The following is a 26,547-nucleotide window of genomic DNA, read 5'->3' as shown; positions in this document are numbered from 1 at the left end:
GAGCTGAGGGGGGAACATCTGCACTCATTTGTTAAGTAACCTCTTGGCAATAAGTAGACCAAAAAGTTGTGGACACGTCTCCAACTTGAATTCACCGCTCTGAAGTTCCCCAAAGTCACTGTTAGGATGTATTTACAAGTTTTTTATCCTGTCTGGTTTTCATGAGGATTTGAGGGGACAAGCAGGATTGAGTAGAGAAGACAATGACAAGTGTCACTCAATTTCATGTATTATTTCAATTGGACCACACCCCTCTCTGCCAACTGCAGATGGGTGGTAAGCTGACTTGGCTAGAGACTGGCTAGAGCTCTCGGGCTCAGATCAGGCACCCCAGAAGTGACTTGCTCCCTCTTGGCTGCATATACGTCCATTTCCCCCTGGAATTCTTTTTTCTTTTTTAATTATTATTATTTTATTTTTTGAGAGAGGAACAGGAACATCGAGCTGCTCCTTTGGGGCATTCCTCATCCACTATTTCCTCCTGTGGAAACACTTCTGTCTTGTTTCTTTAGAGAAATTGGCTTGACAACATTTTTACTATAACCTTCGCCACAGTGACTCACTGCCTGTCACTTTTCTCTCCTACGTCACCCTGTCGGGCACACTGGATGTGACTGTCATGACGCTTCCTTATCAAGAAAGGTGTCCACTTGGAGACATGGCCAGCTAAGGAAAGAATCCTTGATTTCTAAGCCAGAACCGTCCCTGGGAAGATCATGGTGCTATGGTGCTCCAAAGCACCTTTGGGTGAATGCTATTTATTTTCAGTTAATATTTGAACAATGCAGCTTTCGGGATCAAGTTGTTAAAAGACACCCAATGACGCAACTGACCTTGACAAACAGGGGGCCTGAAGTCCCAGCCTTGGGGGGTGCACGTGAGCTGCTCCCGCCCGTGGAGCGCAAACCCGTGACGACAGGAATACACCAGCACCGGTCTGTCCGAGTGGCCGCAGAGCACAAAGTCCCCATTCTCCACTCTCTGGGGGAAGGCACATGTGTCGCCTGGGTGGGGTAAGAGGGAAGGACAGTCATCGCCTTCCTTTAGGCTGGCTCCCGCCCTCGGCCCTCCCCCAGGGGTCCAGTCCCAAGTGCCATCCTCTGTGGCACGGCACCGGACAGAGCAGCATCCCCACGTGTGCACGGATCCCCCTCCACGCAGCGCCGCCGGCTGGGGATCACATCCTCCATGCCTCCCCTCTTCGTGTGTCTCCGCTGGGTTCAGCTCCACGTGCCACCCCCACAAACCACTCTGAACGGTGACAGTCCCTGGTCCCTCCCCATCCGTGGGCCCTTCCTGTCACAGCACTGCCCTTGCCCCGGCCCGTCCTGCCCCTCGGCTGTGTCTCAGCCTGTGCTCCGCGGGCAGGCCCTCCCGTCCTGGACGGACAGGCGGATGCCCTCACCCGGGGCTGCCGCCTGGGCTCTGGGCATGAAGTGCACCCCGCACTGGAGACACCAACAGGCATGGCTCAGATCGACACCTGTCCCGGGACCTCGCAGCGGCTTCTCCGGGTCCCTGTGCCTGCTCGACCCCAGCCACGTGCCCTCCCAGTGGCCGACGGCTCCCGTGCCGTGTCCCCCCCCCACACACACACACACGCACGGAAAAACGCCCCGCGCAGCGTCTCGTCACCACAGCAGCCTAGTGTCACGAGCCGAGGCCTGGCGCTACCCGGGCCGGCTGCTCTGCGTCTCGCCGCCCCCGCCTCGCCTCCTCTCGGCCCCTGGACCGGCCTCCAAGAATCTGTGGGCACTCGGCTCGCTCAGCCTCCCCAGGGCGCGGTGCAACGGTCATGGAGTCTCCGCTCTCGAGCCCACCCAGCCACCCCGTGTCCTTCCCACTGTGTCCCTGTGGGCCGCACACACGGGACAGGCCGTACCCACCGTCACTCACTAGTTGTCTCTCTTCCATTTTCAGTGTAAGCGCTGCCTAGTCCTGAGTTTGTTGTGCGTGCGTGCGTGCGTCATGCTTGCGTACGTACGTCAATACTCCCAGAGCCGCACCTGCTGCACAGGATCCGGCAGTGGGCAGAACGTCTCTGCAACAGCGTGAGACCTGAGTGGTTCCCGCCCTGCGCAAGGCAGAACTGTGGCGCGCTTGCACTCTGTGCTGCCGGCACGTGCAGCGCCAGGTACTGAGGCCAGACCAGCTGCTCTAGTCCCGCTCTCTTATTAGAAGGGGAATCTGGTGGCCGGAACCTTAAAATGGAAATCTCAGCTTGGTTGACCTGACCCCCAAGTGGCCTGCAGTTTCCGGGCCCGTCTCACCCCCTGCCTGACCCCTCCTGGAGCCTTATTCCCGGACCTGCGTGTTGGTCCTGCAACCTGGTCTTGACCCGGTGTCACCCAGGCTCCTGCGTTCCTGCCCGGCCGGTCATGCAGGGACGTGTGCACCTACCTCTGTGGGCACCGGCCCCCGTGGGCATTGGGAGGACAGCAGGTGGACCCGGGCCAAGCTGAGCCCAGTGTGGGGCCGGGGCCGTGGCTGCGCACGCCCACCCTGACCGTGCCTTCCGGCGGGGTGCCCTGGCCAGGAACAGCCCTCCTCCCACGCCCAGGGGGAGTCTGGACCTAACTGAGGAGCAGGCTCGCCCTCCTGTTCTTTCCTCCCCACGTGCTCCTGCAAAACCGCTTCTCTGAGCAGTCACTCATCTGCAGTGGAGCCTGGGGTGGTGGAGCCTGAAACGGTTACCTCGGGGACCCGCCTCCCTCCAGGCTTCCAGGTTCAGGCCCGGGATGTCTGCGCACGGCTGGAAGTCCTGCGGGAACGTGGCCACGCGAAAGGCGTCCGCGGGCACACGCGGGAGGCCGGTGTTGTCGCAGAGGAGGCGCGATACGGAGTGCTGCTCCAGCTCCCGCCTCTGCGCCTCCGTGAACACGCCGCCGTGCTCCCACCAGAACCTGCACGGGAGAGACAGCAGCAGGCCGGTGACTGGCGTCCCGGAAACCCCACGAGGTTAAGGACCATGTGGCTTTGAGACTGCGTCCAGTTCTCTCCCCCAGTAATTCTTAACCGGCAGACATGCTGCACCTCGGAAATAAGTGGTGAACTTGTAGAAGGTGGGGGAGGCTTGGGGGAAGGCTAGTGTGCTCTCATGAGAGAATGTCGATATTCTGTTTTAAACAAGTCTGACTTAGGCACAGAGACTACAGAAAGGTGTGCAGGAATTGTTAAAGGAGAGCGTTTTTCCATTCCTGTCTGTGTTCTTCTCCTAATTAGTGCTGAGCTGCAGCTTGAAGACCCAGGGACAGGAAGCTGGCTGCTCTCTCACTGGGTCCCCCTTCCCTCATGCTGGTGGAGGTTGACGGCTGAGAAAACAGAGGGTCACATTTACATGCCCCTGACTGCATCCCTGGGCCTGTCCTCGGCGCCCATGCAGCCGCTACAGTGTCCACAGCACCCACAGATGGGGTCAGACATCTGAGGGCGGGTGGAGTTTCAGGGTTGTCTGAAACACCATGTGTTTTTCACATGGCGCCTGCTTGTTCACGGGGTCATGGGATGTGGGAAAGGCAACGAGAGCTCACGGGCACAAGTGCTTAGACCGTGGATGTGCTTTGTGTTGATCTCATTGTTACAAGAACCCAGTTTTACAGGTGGGAGAACTAACCTGCCAAGGGCCACACACAGGCTGAGCTGTGCACCTTGTCGGCCCCCAGGTCTGGGTGACTTCAAAAGGACATCTGGAACAGCCCACAGATGTGACTGGTCACCGATACCTACCGGTCTCCATCCCGTAGGGCCTTCATCTGCCTCCCAATGATGCACGCAAACAGGGGGCCCGTTCGAGCGCCCGGGAGGAAGTCCTCAGCTAGGCCGCCCAGCCAGACGTCGATGTTATCAGGGTGCTTGTACAAGTCTATTATCTGGTCTGCGATGCTCCTATTGGCAATAGCGCGGCTCAGGTCCGCCCGGGTGTGCAGCCTGGGCAAGCCGCAGAACTCCCGCCAGTCATTGTAACCTGCATGGGACACAGGGCCGTGGGCTCTGGCGGGTCCCAGTGCTTACCCATCCCCCTCACGGACGATGTGTCCACTGAAAGTGTGCCTGGCCCACAGCCTGTGCCCATAGGTCCAACTGCAGAGGAAAGTGCGCATACCCCCTGCTGCACAGACATGCTGGAATATTCCAGATGTTAGCCTTTGCTGCTGAGTCTGCTCAGAAACAAGCTGGGGTGTGCGACAGCGTGGTGGCCAACACCCCCGAGGGGAGGACACCATTGCCCATCTACATGGACTCTGTCTCTCCGGAGCCACATACGTGGCCTCGCCTGCCTGCTCAGCTCATCGTACTCCAGAGTGGCAGGGACAGGGATGGCAGCGGGCAGCCGCCTCCCACACACACACAGAAAGGCATGGTAACAGCTACATGAGTCTGACACTGTGTTGTCCCCCTTGCCCAGGGCCACCTCAGCCTGTGGGGTGGGAACGTCTGCTCCTTTCCTTCTTCCTCCTTCAACATGGATGCTCACTACCCCAGACCCCCTGCTTCTCCTTGTCCAGTGTCCTCTGGATACAACCCATGTGTCCTTGACCCTGGGCAGGGTCGCCTCTTCCTCAAGGGGATGTGACCGCCTGCCCTTGCACCCACCCGGAGTCTAATCCGGCTTTGCCACGGTTCCTCCTTAGTCTCCTGGCTTGTGGTTCCACCCCCTGTGCTTCTCCCACTGAGCCTATGTCACGTCTTTTTCCCTGGGGCCTCATGCAGGATAGATACTCCGCAAGGGTCTGAGTATTGACATCTGAACAGGACATGCATTTAGACTGATGGGGTCTGCAGGACACTGAGCCCTTCATGACACAGAATGAGTGGGAGGAACATGGAACACCTCCTGCTCACAAGAGACACAGCGCTGTGGGGGCTGTGATACCGGAGCCGACACCGGGCACACCAGCACGAACAAACCCTCCAAATTCCCTAGGAGACAGGAACCGATGGTACCTCATCAAAACCCAAAATATTAAGTGAACCAACGTTCTTCAATTGGAGGGGGGGGGTGTTTCTATAGAAATTATATTAAACTATTTTAAATTCAGAAATTATATTAAATTATTTTAAATAGTAAAAAGTAATAATAACATTTGTGTACCTGTGGCAGATTACCACCTTACGTTTTACATAGAAAAAGAAATTAGAGAAACTGTCCTTCATTGCTCTAAGTCAAGAGAAGCCCCCCTGTCCTCCCCAGCTCGGGGTGGGGGGTCTGGGAATCTGACAGAGAGAGAGTAGAAGGCACCAGAGCTCCCTGGACCTCAGAGCACGGAGGGTAAGACATCAGAAGTGCCTGTCAGCACGGGCCAGAGGGGGGAGGGACTGGAACAGACATTTGGAGGATGTAGGTGGGTATTTCATGGTCCTTGCAAAGTAAACGATTTCACAGTAGAGCGGAGGCCCCATCACGTTGTCAAGTCATCGTGCAAGTCTTTCTCAGGAGGGTTCTGATACAACAGAGCCTCAGGTCTAACCAAGTGTCCGTTGCACATGTGTCCCCCTGCAGTGGCCACACCCCTCCCCTCTTTGAAACTGAACATTGGGGTGTTGTCTGAAGTCTATGCTTCAGTCTCCTTAGTAGTGTTACTAAATGATTATAAGTAATTCAACCCCAAAAGGCTGAGGGGGGTGTAAGCACTGACACCTGTGAGGGGTGAGGGCAGCCCCACAACAGGTTTGGGAGGGCCCAGGCAGCAGGACTGGCTGCTGGTGTGGGTCTACGTAAGCCACACACCTCAGCGGGGCCCCTGCATCAGCAGGAAGAGACAACAGATGGTCTCTGTCCTGGAGGCGTCACCAGGCACAGAGATGTCAGCCATATAGCTGATGTCCACGAGCCTGAGGGGGTGATGGCCACAATGGGCAAGGGGTCGGGGTCAGCCTGGGGGGGGCAAGTGTGGATGGGACAGCTGAGCAGGGGCTGAGGTCAGAGTAGACATGAGTAAGGAGTGCTCTGATGGGCCCAGGACACCCAGCCTCCCTCTTCTGGACATGCCCTTCCCCACCACGTGGGCTCCTTCCTCCCAGCTGCGGCCGGGGCCTCCAGGAAGCCCCATTGGCTAAGAAATCCGGGTGCCTCTTCAATGGAACAGACGAGAGACCTTTTCAAGTCTGTTTCTTGGACGTTGACAATAGATTTGTGCAAACATCCTACTTTAGATCGGACTCTGGAAGAGCAGGCCTCTCGCTTAGTGGCTCCTCTAGGTCAGGGGCAGTGGGTGTGGGGAAGGGCAGGGGCTGACCTGGCAGGCCGTGGTCCCGGCCTCGCTGCAGGTTCAATGACGCCAGGTCGAAGGTCCCCGAGCTGGACAGCACAAAGAGTCGCTCGGTCAGCTCCTCGTTCATCAGCTGGCCCTGCACCTGCAGCTTGGCTGGCCGGGCAAGGAGGCCCCGCATGACGGGGTCCACACCACCTGGAAGACACGCCAGAGAGGGGCCCGGGTTTCTCCCCATTCTGCAGAGACAGTGACACCTCAGACTGTAAACTGTGCTTATCCTTAACAAAGGTCTTGTGAGCTCGCTATTCGCTTTCTGTGGCTCCAAGCTTTCGAGCACCCTCAGGATGCTGCCCATGGGTGACTAGCTCCTGCCTGGGCCCCGAGGGGACCAGCCATGGGTGTGGGGAGGTCAAGTGTTAGGTCCAAGGGGACCCAGACATGGTGCCCCTCAGACACTCAAGTTATTTGTTTTTCTACAGTGAAAACATTACAGTCAAAGGCAGCACTTGCTGGATTCTAATGTCAGTAATAGAGGACTTGGCTTGGCTAAGGGGCCATGGGGTATCCAGAGACCCTGCTCCCTTCACCTCTAATGTGCCAGCCTTCTCCCCAGGACCTGTGGGACACGGACCAGACCACCCACCAGAGCACGCTCAGCTCCTCCACCTGTCACATGGAGCTTCCTGGTGATCACAGTACAGGACAGAACTCACACAGGGCTTTGGCCTCTGTGGGTGGCCTGGTGGCCCTGGATGACCCCTGGCCTCTCTCCTTCCTACAAGGTGTTTGTGAAAGTTTTCAGGGAGACAAAGTAGGTGCAGTGACTTCTTCTACTCCACCCCCTACAGCCACTTAGAGCCAAGAGCCTCTGGAGGCAGGACAGGAGCTTCCAGACAGACAGAGAATGTGGAGAAGGGGAGAAAGGAGGGATCAGGGGTGTGTGGAAATAGCCCTTCAAATCCTCACCTGAGAGTTGACATGGTTTTCTAAACTACTCATGTCCAGCATCGTGACCTGAAGTCGTACAGTGCTGAGCAGGGCCATCGGACACAACGTGCAGTGACACATGGCATCGTTTATCTCAGTATAAATTTAAATTTCTTTTCAGTATCTTTGAAATCACGGGTAGGGAGTAAACCTGGGCCTGGGATACTCTGAGCTATGAATTCCAAAGAACTCCGGGGACCAGAGAGGAGCGTGTTGGAAAGACAGCTCTGAGCACACGAATTTTCTCCACAAACATGGATGCCTGGAGAGGACCCAGCCAACTGCCTGCGTGAACAGTGTGGCTCGCTGCCCTTGAGGGGCCGCGGCAACTGTCTCAGATGAGGAGGGCGGCCGAGGGCCGGACGCACCTTCCCTGAGGAGCCTCCAGGGGCTGAAGAAGGTGTCGCGCAGCAGCAGCGGGGACGGGTTCTCCTGGAAGCTGGCATCCAGCCGCCTGACCAGCGGGTGGACTGTGGTGTGGCCAAAGCGGAAGGCAGCCGTGGAGAACACGTTGGACACCATGGGGTTCACAGAAGAGTCATAGCCCTTGTAGGGGCCCACGTGCTGCTCAAAGGCCTCAGGGCCCAGGATCTTGGGGACGTAATCCCGTAGGGTGATGACCTACGAGAGAGGAAACAGGTGAGTGAGCCTCTGAGCAGAGAGCCACGGTGGCACAGCCCGTGCCGACCCAGGGTCAGGGGCGGGGGGGCGTCCTCTTGCACATCCCGGGGGCTCAGAACTGCCTCAAGGTAGGGCGCAGGTGAGCAGGTGAGCAACATCAATCATTCCAGACAGTCTCAGAGCTCCCACATTCATGGGCTGGACAGGGCAAGTTAAAGATGCCTCCAACACCCCTCCAGGATGGAGCAGGATGGGCTGGGCCAGTCAAGCTTGGCCACAGCTCTGAGGACGGGCTAAGAAGGCTGCCGCTGCCACTAGGCTCCTTGCACAAACGTGAAAACATTTCTGTACAGACCACCTTCTGCCCTCACACCTTCACCTGTGAGCTTGGCATTAACACCTGAACCTACAGCATTAAGGAATCCTGGACCAGAGGCTCAGGGTTCAGACCGACATGAGCTCTCTTCCCAGCGGCTCAGCTCTGTGGCCCTGGGAGGTGTGGTCATTCTTTCTGGGCCCGTGTCCTTATCCGCAAAAGCCTCTTCCACAGAGTTTGTGCAAGAATAAAAAACGCACACGGCTTTGTGTGAAGTGTGTTAACTACTACATCTGGATATAAAATAGGGTAGGCGTATATTTTACACAGTAGATTGATGCCTGGTGGACAACTCCGTCCCCTGAAGTTTAAAGAAAATGAAATGGAGTTGAATATGATGTCTCATCCAGCTGCTTGTTCATACATCAACATTCAAGCAGAGACTAAGAGTCCGTGTAATTTCTGGCTTCTCTTCCTCAGCTACATGTGAGTTTCCCATAGGAGCCGCAGAAACACGGTGATGACGCCAGTCAGGGTTTCGGGAACTGAACTTGTGCCATGTGTTTGCAGAAGAGTCTGTATTCCTACTCTCTGTCCCTCCCTGCAAGGCACATGGTATCCTCTAAGATGAGAGGACAGAGCACCTCTTGTGGTCAATGACGAGAGGAGATGGGCCAGGGGGCAGCTCACTCCTGGGACCAGGTCTCAGTCACACAGCTTCCTGTCCTGCAACAAAGGCCTCAATTCAAACTTCGCAGAAAAGGTTTGTTTTTGTCTGTCTGTTTTTGGATAATCACAAACGTGCCCTGGACTCAGCGGACGGACGCAGATCTAGTGCCCGCAGGTGCCTGGCAGTGCTGGCAGCTCCTGTCCTGTGAAAGCACGACTCCCAATCCTTGAGCTCTCAGGAATAACTCACAGATGAATGCAGCCCGCGCCTCCCCCATGGCAGGTCACGGTGTGACCTCTGAGGCTGGGCTCTGGCAGAACTTGTCCCAGACTCTGCTTTTAGGTTTTACAGTATTTGTTTCAGAATCAAATAGTCTTGGTATTTCAAGACAATATATTGGTCAATAACTTCATCTGATGTATATATATATTAATAGGAATGATTCCACCACAGAACACAGGGCCTCACATTTCAGGGACCCGTTCAGGAGAGCAAGCTGTTAACATTTTCAGATTGTTCAAACAAAACAAAATAAAACATAGTATTTGCATAATTGACATGCATCCTTCTGAATGGTAGAAGCGTTTTCTGACGTGATGTGGTGCTTTTGCAAGAGCATGGGTGCCGTCCTCATTGGCGGGAGGACAGAGTACCAGGGCGTCTATGCAGCTTCCCCTGGGAGCCCCACAGACACATGGCAGCCCCGCCTGGGGTTCCCAGCTGATGAATGAGGCGCGCCCATGCTCCTGACCTGCACTTGGAGCAGTTATGACTTCATCGTGCAGAAGCTGCCCCTGGACCTCAGATACAAATTCAGGGCCACCAACGTGTCCAGTGAGCATGGCCTCCCACTCACATCCTTCTTCAGTCTCTTCTCCCCTCAGCAGAAGAGACAGAGACACCTGTCAGTCCAGGGACTGGGAGCAGGACGAGGAACAGGGAGCCTGCAGCCACCACCGTGCAAACCAGCCAATGTTATCGAGAAAGGACTGACAGCCACTCTCCTCCCTTGATGGATGGATTCCACTGACACAGGAGGTGACACAATGTCTGACCAGAGACTTGATTTTTACTGACAGCGGGGACGAGCCTCCTGGTCACATGATCCTGCTGTTGTCCAAGTCAGCTTAAATGTCCCCTCGCAGATTCCTACGTGTTGTCCTCCCATTTCCTTGAGCATCCTGCTGTCCACACCGGTCAGCGAGGGTACAGTTTAATGAGGGAGAGTGCTCCATGTTCATGCAATGGCAGGCTCTGTGTATCAGGCTCCCGTTGCTGTTCCAGCCCCTGCACTTCTCACACCAGTACACACACTCACACTCACACTCGCACGTGCCACACACACTCACACCATTGGCAAGAGAAAAATTCCGGGATGTCTTACACTAAACCATCACAGGGGAGGGTGGGGAGAACAGACAAAGGAATCATAGCAGCTGGTCTCTGGCCAGCCTGAGACTTCACCTGCGATCCCCGGATGCAGCATTGAAAATCATCATGAGTGAGGAAAGAATTAAGATTCTTTTTTTTTTTTTTTTTTTTTGTATTTTTCTAAAGTGAGAAGCAGGGAGGCAGAGAGACAGACTTCTGCATGCACCTGACAGGGTTCCACCCAGCATGCCCACCAGGGGGCGATGCTCTGCCCATCTGAGGCATTGCTCTGCTGCAACCAGAGCCATTCTAGCGCCTGAGGCAGAGGCCATGGAACTGTCCTCAGCACCTGGGCCAACTTTGCTCCAATGGAGCCCTGGCTGCGGGAGGGGAAGAGAGATACAGAGAGGAAGGAGAGGGGGAGGGGTGGAGAAGCAGATGGGCGCTTCTCCTGTGTGCCCTGGCTGGGAATTGAACCCTGGACTTCCACACACCAGGCTGATGCTCTACCACTGAGCCAACCAGCCAGGGCCAAGAATTAAGATTCTTATTTAACTTGCTCATTCACAAATCTCATACAGATTCTTTTCATTTTCCCCATTGTCTTCAAAATATAAAAATATCGAACTTGTTACTGGACAGGCATCTCAAGGGGTTGCTAAGAGGAGGATGTGGGTGAAAATCCTGAAGTGCTCAGAATGCTCTGAATACCAGAAAGGGGGGTGGGTGGGCTGAATCTTTTACTGCCATTGAGTGGCCATTGGTTTAACCTCGGGGCACACGGTGGCTTTGAGCGCCCACTCAGGGCGCCACAAGGCTCTGTGCACACCTGGTGCAGGGCACCCACAACCTTGCGTGCCTCCTGGTAGACGGTGTCAGCACTCCAGTGCGGGTTGAGGCCCCTGAGCCCGGTGGCCAGGCGGTTGTGCTCACGCAGCCACAGCGTGTGCAGGGCCGCCAGGGAGGGGACCTCGCTGGCGCGACTATCCCCAGCCAGGAAGCAGGGGGAGCGGCCCCGGGCGCCGGGCTCGGGGGCGCAGGCCGCAGGTGCGCTCAGGGTCACGAAGGGCAGGAAGGCACGGCCATTGTCATGGTGGCGCGTGCTGACCCGCAGCCACCCCTCTGTGCTGGTCCAGTTTCGCAGCTGCTTCTCTGAGGCTGGGGAGCTGCCGTACACTGTGGACGCATCCAGGAAAGAGGTCAGCCCGTTCATCTGCTGTCGTGGGTTGGCCATGGACAGGTTGCCAAACAAGGCGCCTTGGGTCCCAGTGCCGCAGGCGGGGGACGACCGATAGAAGGGCAGGCAGGTGGCACCCATGGTCCATGAGGCGTTCGGGGGAAGCTGCTAAAAAGGGGGCGCAGGTCACTGCGGGATCTCGGCATCTTCTTTACAGACACTAGGAGCCCCAGGCCGACCACGACCCCACGTGGCTCTCGGCCCTCAGTTCAAGTCAGCCCTCCCCTCCATCCAGGGTCGATTTACATAATTGGTGCAGCCCTGATGTTGCCCTTCTTCCCATTTCCTTTTGGGACATCTTGTTTAGTGCTTTCCCTGTTGGGGCCTCCTCTGCAGATGCCTGAGTGTCCCAACTGCTGGTTGTTTTTATTATACCCCCCCACCCCCCATCAGAAAGCCCTTCATGGGTGAGGCCCACCCTGGGCGCACAGCTCAGCCGGGAACACCTGCTCATGCCAGTTACCAGAGGAGTGCCACTGAGGACAGCAGCTGGGCTGGTCTTTGCTCTTAGGTAGAAATGCCCTGAGCCGGTTTGAGGATGTTTTCTGAAGGGAAGTAGCTAACGCCCCTACCTGCCCTGTCTGCTGGAGGGTGAGAGGGGAAATGCGAACACTGTTCATGGAAACAATATGCGATGTCTGTGAAAACCCCTCAGGCACCGACCGGCTCTGCAGCTGGGTTCCACACACATGTGGTCAGCTTAGCTGCTGGTGACGGCGCGTCAACACCAAAACTGAGAACAACTGAGATGCTTGTTCATGAGCACAGGGGGCGAGTAAGTGACAATGCGTACACGGTGTGTGACTAAGAAGCCACACGGCAACCCGGTTCCAGTCCATTTAATGACAGGGAGATGAGAGGAAGAGCTCTTGCCGGGTGGGCCCAGATCAGGACAACAGCCGAATGGGACGGACCCACAGATGTAAGTACAGACACACATGCACACACGCAGACATCACACACAGAGGCAGAGATCAGTTCTTAACAGCGGCAACCCTCAGGAATAAGACAAAAGGAACTTTCTTGGTCTGACTTTTTAAAACGGCATCTGTTAGTTTCCCAATAAAACACGGGAATGTGTAGGCCTGACCTGTGGGCGCAGTGGATCAAGCACCGACCTGGAACACTGAGGTCGGCGGTTCAAAACCCTGGGCTTGCCCGGTCAAGGCACATATGGGAGTTGATGCTTCCTGCTCCTCCCCCCTTCTCTCTCTCTCTCTCTCTCTCTCTCTCTCTCTCTCCTCTAAAATGAATAAATAAATAAAAATAATTAAAAACAAACAAACGGGAATGTGTAAAAATCCTACCTGTATGGGAAAGCATGGGTTTCTGTTCTCGCAAGTCAGCTTGCAGTCGGCTGCGCCCCCAAATGCGGCTTTACTGGTACTCTGCGGCGTGAACGCAATGTCGTGACTGATATACTGCCCCCACACCACCAGCATATCAGAATACTGGTCATCATCTGTCACAGCCTTGTTGGAGACTTGAATGACCTGCTTGGTCACCTCCCAGACCTGGATGAGACATGGGATCAGAGGCTGGGTTTGGGGTTAGCAGACACTTCACCTCTGGGAGCTGCGTGGCCGTCATCCCTGTTGCAGAAATGAGCGAGTCACTTAACGAGCAAGTGTCGCGAATCAGGCCTCAGCCTCCAACTGTGAGTCAGGGAGCTCACGGAAACACAGACGGAGAGACAGCAAGAAGAGCCTTTGTGCAAAACTGCATTGCTCCACTCACTAGCTGGTGACTTCTCTCTCTGCAGCTTTCAGTGAGACGTGATTGCCCACCTCACAGGGCGTGCGGGTGGAAGGAATCCTACGAGCACCCACATGGAGCCCGCCACGCCGACCCAGAGCTCAGGGAAAGGTCGGGGGGTACTCACCGGGGGCAGGGGAACCCCCTTGTACAAAAAGTAGGGGTTCCAGCCTCGGGGCTCGCTGATGCCGTCTTCATAGGCAGGCGGCAGCCACCTGGCCAGGGCGGTGTTGGAAGCACCCCACCTGGGCTGGTCTCTGTGGAAACAAGGCGCACAGGTGAGGGCGGTGAGAGGAGGGAGGAAGAACGCAGTGCGTCACGTGCAATGAACCGTTCTCTAGAAGAATACTTGGGCCACTTCTGCAGACTCTTGGCCTCTTACTGTTCTCCAGCTGGACACTCTTACCAGTGCAGCCGAGTAGAACGGCTCTCTCGGGACGCATGGATGTTTGCATGTGACGTGGATCGTCTCAAGCAAGTGAAGTTCCCAAGATCTCATTCCAGACACGCCCTTTCTTCCACCTGCCCTTCCCTGCTCAGGTGCGCCCCTCAGGCTCTGGGCACACAGGGGGACCTCCCTGCAGGACTGAAAGCCAGGAGGACTGCCAGCAAAGATGCAGCATGGACAAATATGGGTTCGTGTCCCTTACCCGGGGTCCTAGCACCATCTGGGGCGCTGCGCCTTGTCCTACCTTATGCTTGACCTTCATCATGAAGGTTCTGCTAGAAACAGGGTTTGTTGGGAACTGCTGACATGTTCTAAACTCAGGACTAATGAGGTGGTTGTCAAGGGAGCAAGCATTAATACATTTCATTTGAATGAAAAATAACACAGGCTTTCTCAGAGAGAAATAAGTTATGTTCGGCTGGTGGGTTTTGACAGTGAGTTCAATGGGAATGTTTTCCGTATAGAGATGGACATGCAGTTTCTTCTGCAGGTCAAATTTTACCTTTGCCAAAAAAGATAAAATGAAGATGTTCAATAACATCTTGATCTAACAAACTATTTCTGAGCTATTGTGCTAAGGAAGGTCCCGCTACATAGGAGGCACAGGTGTGATTAAGAGTGGTGTGGTACATCCTGGAAGGTTTTTCGGCAATTGAGAAGATAAAAGAATGATGACTGGTAACTAATCTTTGTGTGAATTGGGTGCTTTCTAATTTTTGTTAAAAAAGAAGAATGAAAGAACATTCTGTTTGCTGACAGAGCGTAAAAGTAATGATAGTGCTTCGTGTGTTCCTTTTCTCATACATCTTAGAAGGCATTTGGAGAAGCAGATTCCATTCCTGCACCCAAACATGTCTGTGTTTAAGAATTAGAAACATTTGTGATATTCTGGTGCTGATCTGATCTACTGTGTCCTCAGAACAAGAGATGGAGATTATTTTTAAAAATAACTTCAATCTTGAAGCAAACAGTTAACACTTAGGCCCTGATGCGCTCTGATGATTTTTTAAAAATATGCAATTTCAACTTTTAAAATAAATATATGAACATGGAAACATACCTATATGATACAATATATACACAAATATATAACACTTATATAAGAATAAAAGATCTATAGAGCATATATAAGAAGTAAAGGAATGTGTTAAAGGAGAAAATAAAAGACTTCTAGCCATAAAATATTATTGCAAAAAATAAAAAAATGATGGCAGAATTAGAATGGAAACATCAATGCAAAGAAAAATACAAAGGGGTTTCCTTTTGGATAAAAATTTGTTCTGTTTTTTGAAAAAGGGTTATTTAGGTACAAAACTGTATGGTAGCCATAAACCCTTGGCATTTATCTCTAAACCCATGAGGGGAAACCCATGGGTGCTTGCCTGCTGGTTAGAGAATCTTTGCATGAAGAAATGAAAGAGGCTATGACTTTGAAGTTTGAAGTTGACAAATGTTGGGGTTCTCTGCGGCTAGAGGGTAAAATAATATGAACTGGAAAAGAGAGTGGGTCCAGACTTCTTAAATTCCTACAAGCTTCTGATGCGAAACACTTAGAGTATCCAGAGAGCGGTGTCTATAAGAACAGCAACAGCCGAATGATTATTCAAAACCTTTGGAGTGTTTGGAAATATACATATTTAAAATCTATCAATAGTTGGTTTGTTTTGATGCTGACATCATTATTGACACATATTGGTCATTCCTGTGCCAGAGTGGGCGACTTCGTTGCCCTGCCTAAAAGTGGAAGGAGCCGTGTGCTACCGAGAACACTTTCAAAATCTGGGCAGCAGAGTGAGAGTAGGCATGTAGACAGGCCACTTTGATTTGGGCCGTGGTCACAGACTGAGCAGATAGGACTTCTTTCCATCCACAGGTCACCTAGGGACACACATTCCTGACACAAGAGAAAAGGGACTTTGTGGCTACTGTCCTTGCCATCACGGCCATGGTGTGCAGGGGTCATTCAAGGATGGCTAGCAGAGGTCGCGGCAACGGTTCCGGGGTCTTTAGGGACAGTACGTAGGGAATGATTCTATTATCAACACCTCATTGATCCCAAGCTCACCAGCATGGCTCAGTCTGCAAGTGATCTGGACAGACAGCCTTGAATGAGCTGCATGGGAGGCAGTCGCTGTAACAAAGTATTCAGACTGGTGACAGCTGGTTTGTCTCAACTGGAGTTCTGCCAAGTACTGCTCATGGGCGAGGCACTACTTCCCTCAATTAAAAATAACAAGATCTTAATTTAACTGCTTAGGCAAGGATCTTTTTGCTGATTGACTTTCATATTTCAGCAGCTCACGAGGATGTCACACCAGCCCAGGAGTACCCACACGTTTTCCTGAACACTCAGCAGATGTGGGCACTTAACGACCACAGTCAGAGCCTTGGCCTGCCCAGTGGGACCCTGTGCTTATGCCCGGTGACATCTGGGAACTGTGGCCCCCGTGTACCACCCTCTTGGGGCCTGGAGGCTCTTAGAGAGGGCTCACTGGTGTTGGAAGCATCTCCATTCCCAGCAGGATAAACTTTTGATATCACATGGTTGGATTTGTATCGATGGCCGCGTTGCAAAAGGCACCACGAAGCTGACAAAAGCGAACAAATAGAGACATTCCTGGAGGACAGTTTCGTGGAGGGGACAGATGCTCGTGCCTCCACAATGGCTCCAAGTTACCGTGTCATGTCTGAGACACCAGTCCCATGGACTGCATGGTATTCTGAAATCTGCAGAGAACAGTCACTCCAGACTTCCAGCTGAAGAAACAAAGAGCTCAAGGTTGATGTTGGGATACTCCACCAACTGCACACTCCTGTCACTGACGTGGGACACGCAGAGCCGTGTGTGGGTACCCTCCCTCAAAAAAAGGGCGTCCTCACCCAGGATCTGTCAGAGCAGAAAATGGTCAAGCTGACGACGGGCTAGGGTCCACCTGAATGCCGGCTCCCACTTCTGCCCCATGGCACCTGTCGTCTACTTTCTCAGCAGCGAGGGACACGGATAAGGACTGTGTTGGGGGGCATGTGGACCCTGGATGGCCCCCACATGGCCTGAGGAAGGACTGGGCCCCAGACCACACAACTGCACTAGTGGACAGCCCTGAAAGTCAGATGCTAGACTCACGGGGTGTCGGCCTCGGGCTATGCGGTCGGAGGCCAGTGAGCCCAGCCGCTAGGAGGCGGTGCTTGTGCTAGGTGGTTGTGAAGGTGATGAGTGCTTTCTGTAGTTGGTGTGCGCTCGACTGTTCGCAAAACTGAAAAATCTCATCTGTACCCGTACTGTGTTCGGTGAAACTGCATGTTAAGAAGCCCTTGGGGGCCCACCGACTTCCCTGCAAGCACTAAGGAGCTGCTCTGGGGCTGGCTGCAGGGCTCACTCAGGGCACCACCGCAAGTCTTGGCTCCTTTGTTTTTCTCATTTTGGGTCTTTTCGCTAAGTACCCTTTCTAAACTATAGAGCCTAAACCACTAAGCGGTACACCCGAAACTAACACAAACAAAATTGAAAGTAAACAGTGACTGAAAATAAAAAGTAAAAAACTAATTATAAATAAATAAAGCCCAACTTGAGCTCTTGCAGCCACAGCATCTGACTATTGTTGTCTCAAGCAGTTTAAGTTTAAATATAGACGTTTCCAAAGCAGAGATGAATGCGTTAAGAAGTCTCATTCCCTCTAAGCCCACAAGGCATCCTTGCTGCTGGACAATTTCATCAATTTGGTCAAAACACAGATGAGGAAAAAAAAAGTGACTGTGAATATGATTGCAAGGCAAATCGCCAGAAACATAGGACGTTGTCTAGTCAGGCAGCAGATGTTTGGTGCATGGACACCCACGGTGTGTCTGCATGACAGATCCAACATTTAATTTAGATTTTGACAATTTCCAAGCAAATTAATATAAAACCACATGCCAAATTATATAGACACACCAAACAATATCTTCAACCCAGGTCAATCTGGGGGATCGTACCTATAATTGAAATTCTTACATAGAATTGTAGCTTCCGAATTTATCATTTTCTTTATGAATTTATGGGTTTTGAGGTTGCACAGCACAGAACTTCCCCCCAAGAAAGGGGTTTCATGCAGAACTGACACGTAAAGGAACTGGCACCTGGCCCAGGGCAGGAGCACCAGACAGATGTCCAGACAAAGCACAGATGGGTGAGTGTGTCAAGGACAAGGAATCAGAAACTGGGAGCTCAGAGGCTGGGAAGGAAGGAGTCACAAACCATCTTCTCATGTTCAATCCAACCTGTAGGAGAAGACAGTACCTGTTGTTGCAAGCTCCTGTGATGGGCCTGTACTTGTCTGCCAGGCAGGAGTCTGGGCACCGTGGGGGCAGCATGTGGGCCAGGCAGCCCGACACGTTTGCGACCATGGTCAACAGCTCCTCTGACAGAGCATCTGAGGACGAACATCAGAACGTGAACTCTGTGCAGATGACACATTCCCACGTGAGCTCTCTGAGTCTAGGGTTCCCATGAGATGGCTGCTTATGCGTCAACCCTACAGCTTCCTCATGGCTCAGAATATGGGCTTTTAAGGTTTTATTTTCCTTGTGATCTTTGGAAAAGCCATTCTAAGAGCTCTGAGCTCCTGGGTAAAGCCAGTATGCAGGGTGATAATGACCTCCCTGGGCAGGTCTCCAGTGCCACCTGTCACATGGCACAGCTGTGGTGTGTGCCCCACCATGCAATGCTCAGTGGACAGTGACTGCCTGGTTCCCCGCTAGAAACTCTGCCTCAGTCATGCTCGCCCATGGCATGCGCATCCACAAAACCTTCCTTTCCTTCCCCCCCCTTTTTTTTTGTGGCAGAGACAGAGAGAGTCAGAGAGAGGGACAGATAGGAACAGACAGACAGGAAGGGAGAGAGATGAGAAACATCAATTCTTCATTGAGGCTCCTTAGTTGTTCATTGATTGTTTTCTCATATGTACCTTGACCAGGGGGCTACAGCAGACTGAGTGACCCCTTGCTCTAGCCAGAGACCTTGGGCTCAAGCTGGTGAGCCTTGCTCAAACCAGAAGAGCCCCTGCTCAAGCTGGTGACCTCGGGGTCTCGAACCTGGGTCCTCCGCTTCCCAGGCTGATGCTCTATCCATTGCACCACCGCCTGGTCAGGTTCCTTCCCATTGATGTTGGTTTTTGTCTTATGAATGTTCTAGATCACGGCCCAGGAAATAGTCTCTCTCGTTTTGAGCTTTCTTTCTTTCCTTTTCTTTTTTCTTTTTTATTTTTGGCCAATTCTAGTGCTATTCATTCAACAAATTATGTTGAGCTAGTTCTCCAAATTCAAGTTGAACAGCAGAGACACAGTCCATTTTCAGACTAACAAAAATAAAATGTTGTGTTTTTCCAATTCTTTTATTCTACGAGTGAGTAGGAGTCACATCTCCCAGGTGACAAGTGAGAAACACTCTGGAGGACAACCCCGCCGGCCCCTGAACTGGTCACCTGGTCTGCCCCATGGCTGCCGCCCCACGATGGGACAAAGACCCCCTCCGGGTGCGTGTGTACCTGTGAGGAGCTGTTGTGGTCGCAGGTTTGCCCTTCTCTTCATTGCCTGCACCGAGGCTTCCATGATCTCTGCCGCTCGGGAAATAGCATGGCTCGTTGGCTCAGGGAGTTTGGAAAAAGACAGAAGCTGAGATGGAGAAATGGTATCTCTCTTCTTGAGGTTTCTACAGCACAAAGGGAGGCAGACAATCTTATTCTCCTATAGTAATCTGGTCACTAATGATGGGTCAACTAAGCAGACACTCACTGAGAACCTACCAGGTGCCAGGGACTGCAGGCACACATGGACCCTGACCTCAGGCTCACAGGGTCTCAATCAAGGTAACTGGCAGTGTTGAATGACAAAGAGAATGGCCAGGATTTATTTGCCCTTCCCACGTTTCCAATCCTGAACCCAGCTAACTCTCATAACAGCTGTGCAAGATAAACCTTCTCCTAAAAATCCAGCTGGACAACTGGGTTCCAGCCAATGACATGGGGACTCAGCATGCAGCCAGACCTCAAGCAGACCACATGCGAGGCATTCATTTCAAAAGGATCCTATAAGAGTGTGACTGTTACCAAGAGGGGGACGTAGCTCATGACTGCGCTTGACCGGGTGCCCCTCCCCACTTGTTCCTGGTTTTACACAAAGCAAAACAGGTCAGTGCTCAGGGCAGATAGTGTTCTTTTTCTCTCTCCCTTTGATACAAGTTTTCAGAAAATAAGTAAAAGTGAGTCTGCAACCAATATGAACAATAAGGAATTTTTCTGTCTGGAATAATAGAAATTTGGAATAAACCAACTGCTGCCTGGTGTTGCTTTGTGTATTTCATGTAATTATTAGTCAACTTCCACCATCACAGTGAGCCTGTAAGGCAAAAACCTGCTTCTGAGTTTCACGTTCGCTTGTCTTGTTTCACAGACATATAATATCAGACCGGTATATTGTTAATAGTGATGTCAGTAATATATTTTAAGTTAGGGCATGTTTTATTTATTTTTATTTATTTATTTATTTATTTATTTATTTATTTATTTGTATTTTTCTGAAGCTGGAAACGGGGAGAGACAGTCAGACAGACTCCCGCATGCGCCCGACCGGGATCCACCCGGCACGCCCACCAGGGGCAACGCTCTGCCCACCAGGGGGCAATGCTCTGCCCCTCCGGGGCGTTGCTCTGCCGTGACCAGAGCCACTCTAGCTCCTGGGGCAGAGGCCAAGGAGCCATCCCCAGCGCCCGGGCCATCTTTGCTCCAATGGAGCCTTGGCTGCGGAAGGGGAAGAGAGAGACAGAGAGGAAGGAGGGGGGGTGGAGAAGCAAATGTGTACTTCTCCTATGTGCCCTGGCCGGAAATCGAACCCCGGTCCCCCGCACGCCAGGCCAACACTCTACCACTGAGCCAACCGGCCAGGGCAGGGCATGTTTTAATTATTTATAGAGGACAAGGGGCAGATTTAATACCCTAGTGAGCTGTGGCTCTGTCCCAGGGGCCGACATGGAGGTCAGCTCAGCACTCACATGGGCCTTTCTCCATGGTTGGTGCCTAAACCTTGGGAGGGAGGCCCATTCACCCGTCAGGACTTCCGTTTCTGTTGTGCCAACCCAGGGCAAGGTTGGTCAGTCCATGTGGAGCCCGGTGCTTTGCTCTGTTATGCTAGTGAGCCTTGGAGACTAACTCCTGGCTCTTCCGGTTGCTTCCACATGATGGTGGTAAGTGAATTCACCGACATGCACTCCAGCTCCGAATTTGTAAAATGAAGTCGCTGGAACTGACTTTGGTGGCAACTGAAATCAGTAAATATGTGAAGACTGTCACAGGACCAGACACACCCTGGGGGACAGGCACACTGTCCCCTCTGGCCACCCCCTGGAAGGTGGTACCTCTGCATGGTGCTGTAGATGGCCTCGTCCACCAGGAGCTTACTCTCCTCTAAAATGCTGAGCAAGCGAGAGTCTTCGGACTGCCCTACAGAATGAAGAGCAGAGTTAGCACACAACCGAGGCCAGCAGCTGTCTGTCCTGTCAGCCCCTCCACGGAGCCCAGCTGGACACCGCACGGCTTCAGTCCAGTTAGACCTGGGGCCCCTGGGGCCTGTTTTCCCATCCTAAGCAGTATTAGCTCCTCGCAGGCAGACCTACAGGTGGCAGGGGACACGGAAGGGGCCCAGCGCTGTTCGTACCTCCTGCAAGTTCAGTGGGCTGTGCTTTTTCCTCTCACTTCTGCCCAAATGGCCACTAAGAATTCTCTGTAGCTTTTTTTTCTTAATATTTTGTTACCTAAACCTATAATATAGAAAATTTCTGATAATGTTTGCCTGTGTTAACTTGTGTATTTAACAAAAGTGAAATTACTCAAGTGTACCAGCACCTTCCTGTGAAAAGACTCCCCCTTTTTACTTTTTTTTTCTAGTTCTTGGAATGCTTAGTAAGGGCCATGGCCTGATGTTTGTCCTTCTAAGTTCACGTGTTGAAATTCTAATGCAGTTTGATGGTGGCCAAGGCGGGGCCCCACGAGCAGGATCAGGGTCCTGACAGCAGAGGCCCCAGGACCCCCTCACCCGCTGTGACATTTATGAACCGGGACGCTCTCACCGACTCCAGACCTGCCAGCACCTTGAACTTGGACTTCCAGCCTTCAGAACCGTGGGAAATGAGTGTCAGCTGGTCACAAGTCCCCACTCATGGTGCGGTGACAGCGGCCCAGACGGACTAAAACAATGTCATGACTCCACTTCTAGGTTAAAATGTGAGAAATGCTATGAAGTCCAACGAACTGGAATGAAGGTTCATTCAGCCGGCTTCCTACTTGCCCCGTCTGTGAGCAATGCCTCCACTTCCTGCAGCTCATCTGCATCCTATTTTCTTTAATAGCTGTGACTGTGGGAGCATTTGTCATGAAGACCATGGCACACAAATCCTAACTTGGTACAAACACTAGAAATGCACCCTAGTCTGTGTCGTGGTAAATGTACATGGTTTCCATGATAAACTCTTACGATTTTGAGAAGGGACTTATGTCCGTTGTTTCTTAGACCCACAACAGTCAGGCACGTATTTCTGAGCAAAAATCAAGTCCCTTCCCACTGTCAAGTTACTTGTGTGGCAGAATTCCCAGGGACAGAGTTCGTTTCTCCTTGAGCCAGGCCCTCCTGGGGTCCCACTCTGGACCTGTTCCTGGACCTGTCTCTGTGCTGCACAGATGTCCAGGCTGTTAGAGGCCTTGCTTGTGATACCAAACATTCTTGCAACTCACAGACTAACCACAAAACCTAAACTGTGTGTCCGGGTCTCACGCTGGTTCTCAGTGTTCGTCAGCCAGATTCAAACACGAAGGTGTGATGCTTCTGTGTGGAGACCTGGGAGGTGAGAGTTATTGTGACCACAGCTCTGTCATCCCTGAGTCCCCTGGGCCTCTGTTTTCTGAGCTGTGAAATGGGCGCATGGACCACACAGGGTGGACAGCCCCAGGGAGCAGCTCTGTCTGCAGATGGCCAGTGTGGTCCAGCAAAATCCTGGTCCTCAGGCCTGGCGCCTCAGCTAGTTCTGAATATGGACAGGGAGCAATCCAGTGTTTGCCTCACACAGTCTGAGCACAACTGATACAAACTCAAACTCACGCACAAAAAAATCAAGAGGCATCACCATTTAAATTCTGGCCATGGTGACATTTGACTGATAGCAGTTATGTCTCAAGTAGTTAACCAGCAATTATTTTGTTTCAAAGCTATTGCTGGCTTGTTGTCAACTGAGAGGAAAAAAATCTCTCATATTAAAGAACAAAAAAAGTGAAACATTATAAGATAATGTTTTCTAATAAGTAATTTACAAGGTAAACAAGTAATAAGCCAGCTTCAAAACATCCCATTAACAGTAAATAAGCTCCAAAGTACAGCATTTTTATTGGACGCTGTACTGTGCATGATTTATATATTTACTAAAAGTTTAAGCAAAAAAAGTCACAGCCCCCAGAGATGGGGAAATAATTTTTTTAAATGCATTAGAAAGCTATAAATAACACAGTTCCTGGCTTTTACAGAAACAAAACAGGTGCAGATATTTTTGTTCTGTTGAATTGCTCTCTGCATAACAACTTTGTGTGCTACAGATGAGGGTCTCACGATGGTTACAAGTAGTAATGATGCTGGATCGTTGTCCAGTTTACACATGAGCAAGGGGGAGGGAACCCAAACTACCCAGTGAGCAACTGGCAGTGAGCCCACCTGCTCCATCCAACCTGGTGCTCACCTCCCACGTCCTGCTGCATGGTGCTTTCTTAAGGAACATAACGTGCCTGTGATCACAGAGCCCCAAGCATCCGTAAAATTGGAAAAAATGGTGGCTTCCAGCAGGAGGCACGTCTTGGAGGGGGCATGGGCTGCAAGGACTCAGAGCGCCCACCAGTCCTTGGGGGATGGTTGGGAGACCTGTGTCAGACTGCAGATGCCCCAGAGGCTTCCAGAGAGCCTGGGGCTTCCCAGGGAGGTGCGAACCTTCCAGAGTCTGGCAGCTGGAGTTGCCCACCAAGCAGGCTCCTACCTTCCGCTAAGCACACAATCCCTTCTTGGGGTTTGGGAATTTTTTTCTTCTGTTTCTTATTTATTTTTTAGCAAACCAAAAGCAGAGTTTAGGTGTGATGTTTCTGCATCTAGATAGTTCTCCTAACCAAGCTTGGCACTGTTAATACCCTGATTCCAAAAAATGCATCACAGACATTATTTAATAAGGTGACCAATCGTCCTCCTTTAGGGAGGACAGTCCTTTTGTAAGTTCCACTCTCCCTCAAAAAGTGTCCTCATATGTCTCCTTTTTTTTGATATTGGAAGACTAATCTGTAAATGTCCATATTCGATCCATGCAGAGTCGATCCATTGCGTGTAATGTGACGTATTTGTATCTAAATGAGTACTTTTTTCTTAAAGTTATTATTAAAAATTAATAGGCATGTAAGCATAATTAAAATATTACAAATGTTTTTATTATGTATTGATCATGTTATAGCGCAGTGGTCCCCAACCCCGGGGGCCGCGGACCGGTTCCGGTCCGTGGGCCATTTGGTACCAGTCCGCAGAGAAAGAATAAATAACTTACATTATTTCCGTTTCATTTATATTTAAATCTGAATGATGTTTTATTTTTTAAAAATGACCAGATTCTCTGTCACATCGGTCTAAGACTCACCCTTCACGCTTGTCTCAGTCACGTGATACATTTATCCATCCCACCCTAAAGGCTGGTCCGTGAAAATATTTTCTGACATTAAACTGGCCCGTGGCCCAAAAAAGGTTGGGGACCACTGTTATAGTGCATTATTTTTGCAATGAATAAAATGTTTCTTTTATTTATGATATTTTCTTACATTTATTTTTGTTTTCCTTTTCATTGTAAAAACTTGGTCACCTTATATTTAGTAAAAAGGGAATTTACAGCAAATGGACAAGCCACTAATCCCAAAGGAACACTTTCCTTTTCTAAATACCTGAGCTGGCAAAAATGGTGGAATAATAGGGAAATCAGTTACTTTTTCAAAAAGAATGGTTTTTTTAATCCTTTGAACTCAAGAATGACTGTTCTTTCCCCGGGAAAGCCAAAACATGAGGGGGTCTCACTGCTCCTCAGAACTGCCAACTGTGTTCTTTGCTGGGACTAAGAGCAGTGACTTTATAAAGGTCCAAAGACCACACTTCACGTGTTACTCACCCCAGAGGAGGTCCCAGCCCCACAAGAAAGGGAAGACAATATGGCTGCTGGCCACGAGCAGCATGACACCCAGGAAGACAGCCAGTGCTCTCATTCTGAAACCAAGATAAAGAGAGAAATGAACTCAGTTGGGCCAGGGCCGCAGGAGCTGCCTTTCTAGGCAACTGACCCCTGCTCATCCCTACCACAGTGACAGAGGCTCAGAAGCTGGCGTCTGGGCTGCAGAAGATTTTGGTTTACTTCCTGAACCGAGAAGACACACCCACTCAGACACAGGGCTGAGCAGGCCTCCCATGTCCTCATTATTTGAGGACAAATCTGGAGAATGTGGCACCCATTTCCCATAATCCAGCTGTGCAGAGAAAAGCATGCATACTAACTAGGACTGTAGCCTTTAGAAGAGAGGTGAATGCAGTTTGAGAAGGCATGCGTGATCCTTATGGCATTCTTGCTTCTGCTAGTGAAATGACCTCAGACTTAAAAAGCTGTTAAGACGAAGTGGGAGATTCTAAATCAATCCTTTCCCCTCCCCAAACCTTCGCTCTCCTGCTCTCCAACATGCAGTCGCTGTTTTAGACGGGGTGCGTCTGGGCGATGGATGACCTGCTAGAGGCAGGTCCTGGAAGCCATCCCCACTGTCTGTCCATCAGCTCCCCACATTTGCCATTTGGGCCAAATAACAACCACCCCAGGACCACTTTACAAGTTTCCATGGTAAGTTTTCCCCCCAGAAAATGGAAACGGTGTGTGTGACAACCTGACCTTATTTTCTCCTCTTCTGAGCCACAGAGGTTGAGCGTGTGGACCGGGAACTTCCTGTGGCCGTAGCTCTTTTGGACCGTGGGTCTCAGGTGTGTCCTGGGCTGGGCTGCTCTCCCTATAAACCAGCTCTGTGCTCCAACACCCACCAAAGCGGCCCACGCTCCAGTGGTTCCCGCTCCCATGGCGACGAGATGTCCCAGGCTGGATCCATGCCCGGCGTCCATGCGTAGGTCAGAAACAAGGTCTGTGGGAGGCTCTGGCCACATGTCAGAGAGACAGAGGACAAGAAAATCATGTGCTGAGGAAGAGAAACCACCCAGAACTGACCTGGCGACACCTGCATCTTTCTCTCCTGCTTTTCTGAGTTAGATGCTTACGAACAAGAGGACTTGAACATTGGAGGCTAAGCAGAACTGGGAGCCGCTCCAGGGACAGTGCGGAGGACCCTCTGTGTGGGGGCTGTGGTTGACTCAGCGTCCCTGAGCCCTCTGTCCCCGAACATCTCTGAGGTGGAGCAGCACATTTCCTGGCCTGCTGGGAATGCTGTTTGCTGAACTTCTCATCTCAGGTTTCTTAGGAAACCCTCTTCTTCCTCCTTCTCCCCTTCCCTGTCTCCTTCGGGAGTTGTTGGGGGACATGACAGGGTTTCACCTGGGAGAGGCACCAGCCCCTGAGCCTCAGATCACAGGCTGGGAGGCGTGTGAAGCACAACAATGTCACCATCAGTCGGGGGAGGGTCGCTCTGCAGGTGATGGTCAGCGTGGAGGGAGCTGCTCCCGGCCAGCCCGGCGGGGTTCCACTTGTGCGGTTGATCAACGGTGAAGAATCAGCAGGAGTCAAAACCCACTTAGTTTTTTTCCTTGTAATTGGATCCTTTCATGGACCAGTTCTGGTCATCAGTGTATTTAGTCCAAAGGGTTGATAATGAGTGGATCCAAAAACAACCTGAGGCTCCGTGATTAGAG

The 26,547-nt window shown here is 51.8% G+C and overlaps 1 protein-coding gene across 1 annotated transcript in view; it reads right to left on the bottom strand.

The window, feature by feature from the left end:
* Positions 1 to 25,770, bottom strand: part of TPO (thyroid peroxidase) — a 33,444-nt gene extending 7,674 nt beyond the window's left edge. Inside the window, exons 1-13 of the mRNA XM_066235211.1 lie at positions 25,583 to 25,770; positions 24,821 to 24,915; positions 21,005 to 21,089; positions 19,140 to 19,303; positions 17,894 to 18,026; positions 13,297 to 13,426; positions 12,722 to 12,928; positions 11,007 to 11,519; positions 7,568 to 7,820; positions 6,237 to 6,407; positions 3,727 to 3,964; positions 2,695 to 2,903; positions 834 to 1,004 (exon numbers count right to left, since the gene is read on the bottom strand). Coding sequence (XP_066091308.1) covers positions 834 to 1,004; positions 2,695 to 2,903; positions 3,727 to 3,964; positions 6,237 to 6,407; positions 7,568 to 7,820; positions 11,007 to 11,519; positions 12,722 to 12,928; positions 13,297 to 13,426; positions 17,894 to 18,026; positions 19,140 to 19,303; positions 21,005 to 21,089; positions 24,821 to 24,915; positions 25,583 to 25,764 — 2,551 coding nt within the window. The 5' untranslated portion in view covers positions 25,765 to 25,770. The remainder of the gene's footprint in view (positions 1 to 833; positions 1,005 to 2,694; positions 2,904 to 3,726; positions 3,965 to 6,236; positions 6,408 to 7,567; positions 7,821 to 11,006; positions 11,520 to 12,721; positions 12,929 to 13,296; positions 13,427 to 17,893; positions 18,027 to 19,139; positions 19,304 to 21,004; positions 21,090 to 24,820; positions 24,916 to 25,582) is intronic.
* Positions 25,771 to 26,547: the final 777 nt, after the last annotated feature.

This window comes from Saccopteryx bilineata, chromosome 6 (genome assembly GCF_036850765.1).
Source record: "Saccopteryx bilineata isolate mSacBil1 chromosome 6, mSacBil1_pri_phased_curated, whole genome shotgun sequence".
NCBI lineage: Eukaryota > Metazoa > Chordata > Mammalia > Chiroptera > Emballonuridae > Saccopteryx > Saccopteryx bilineata.
The sequence above is the reverse complement of the archived record's forward strand: the minus strand, read 5'-3'. Positions and strand labels throughout refer to the sequence as shown.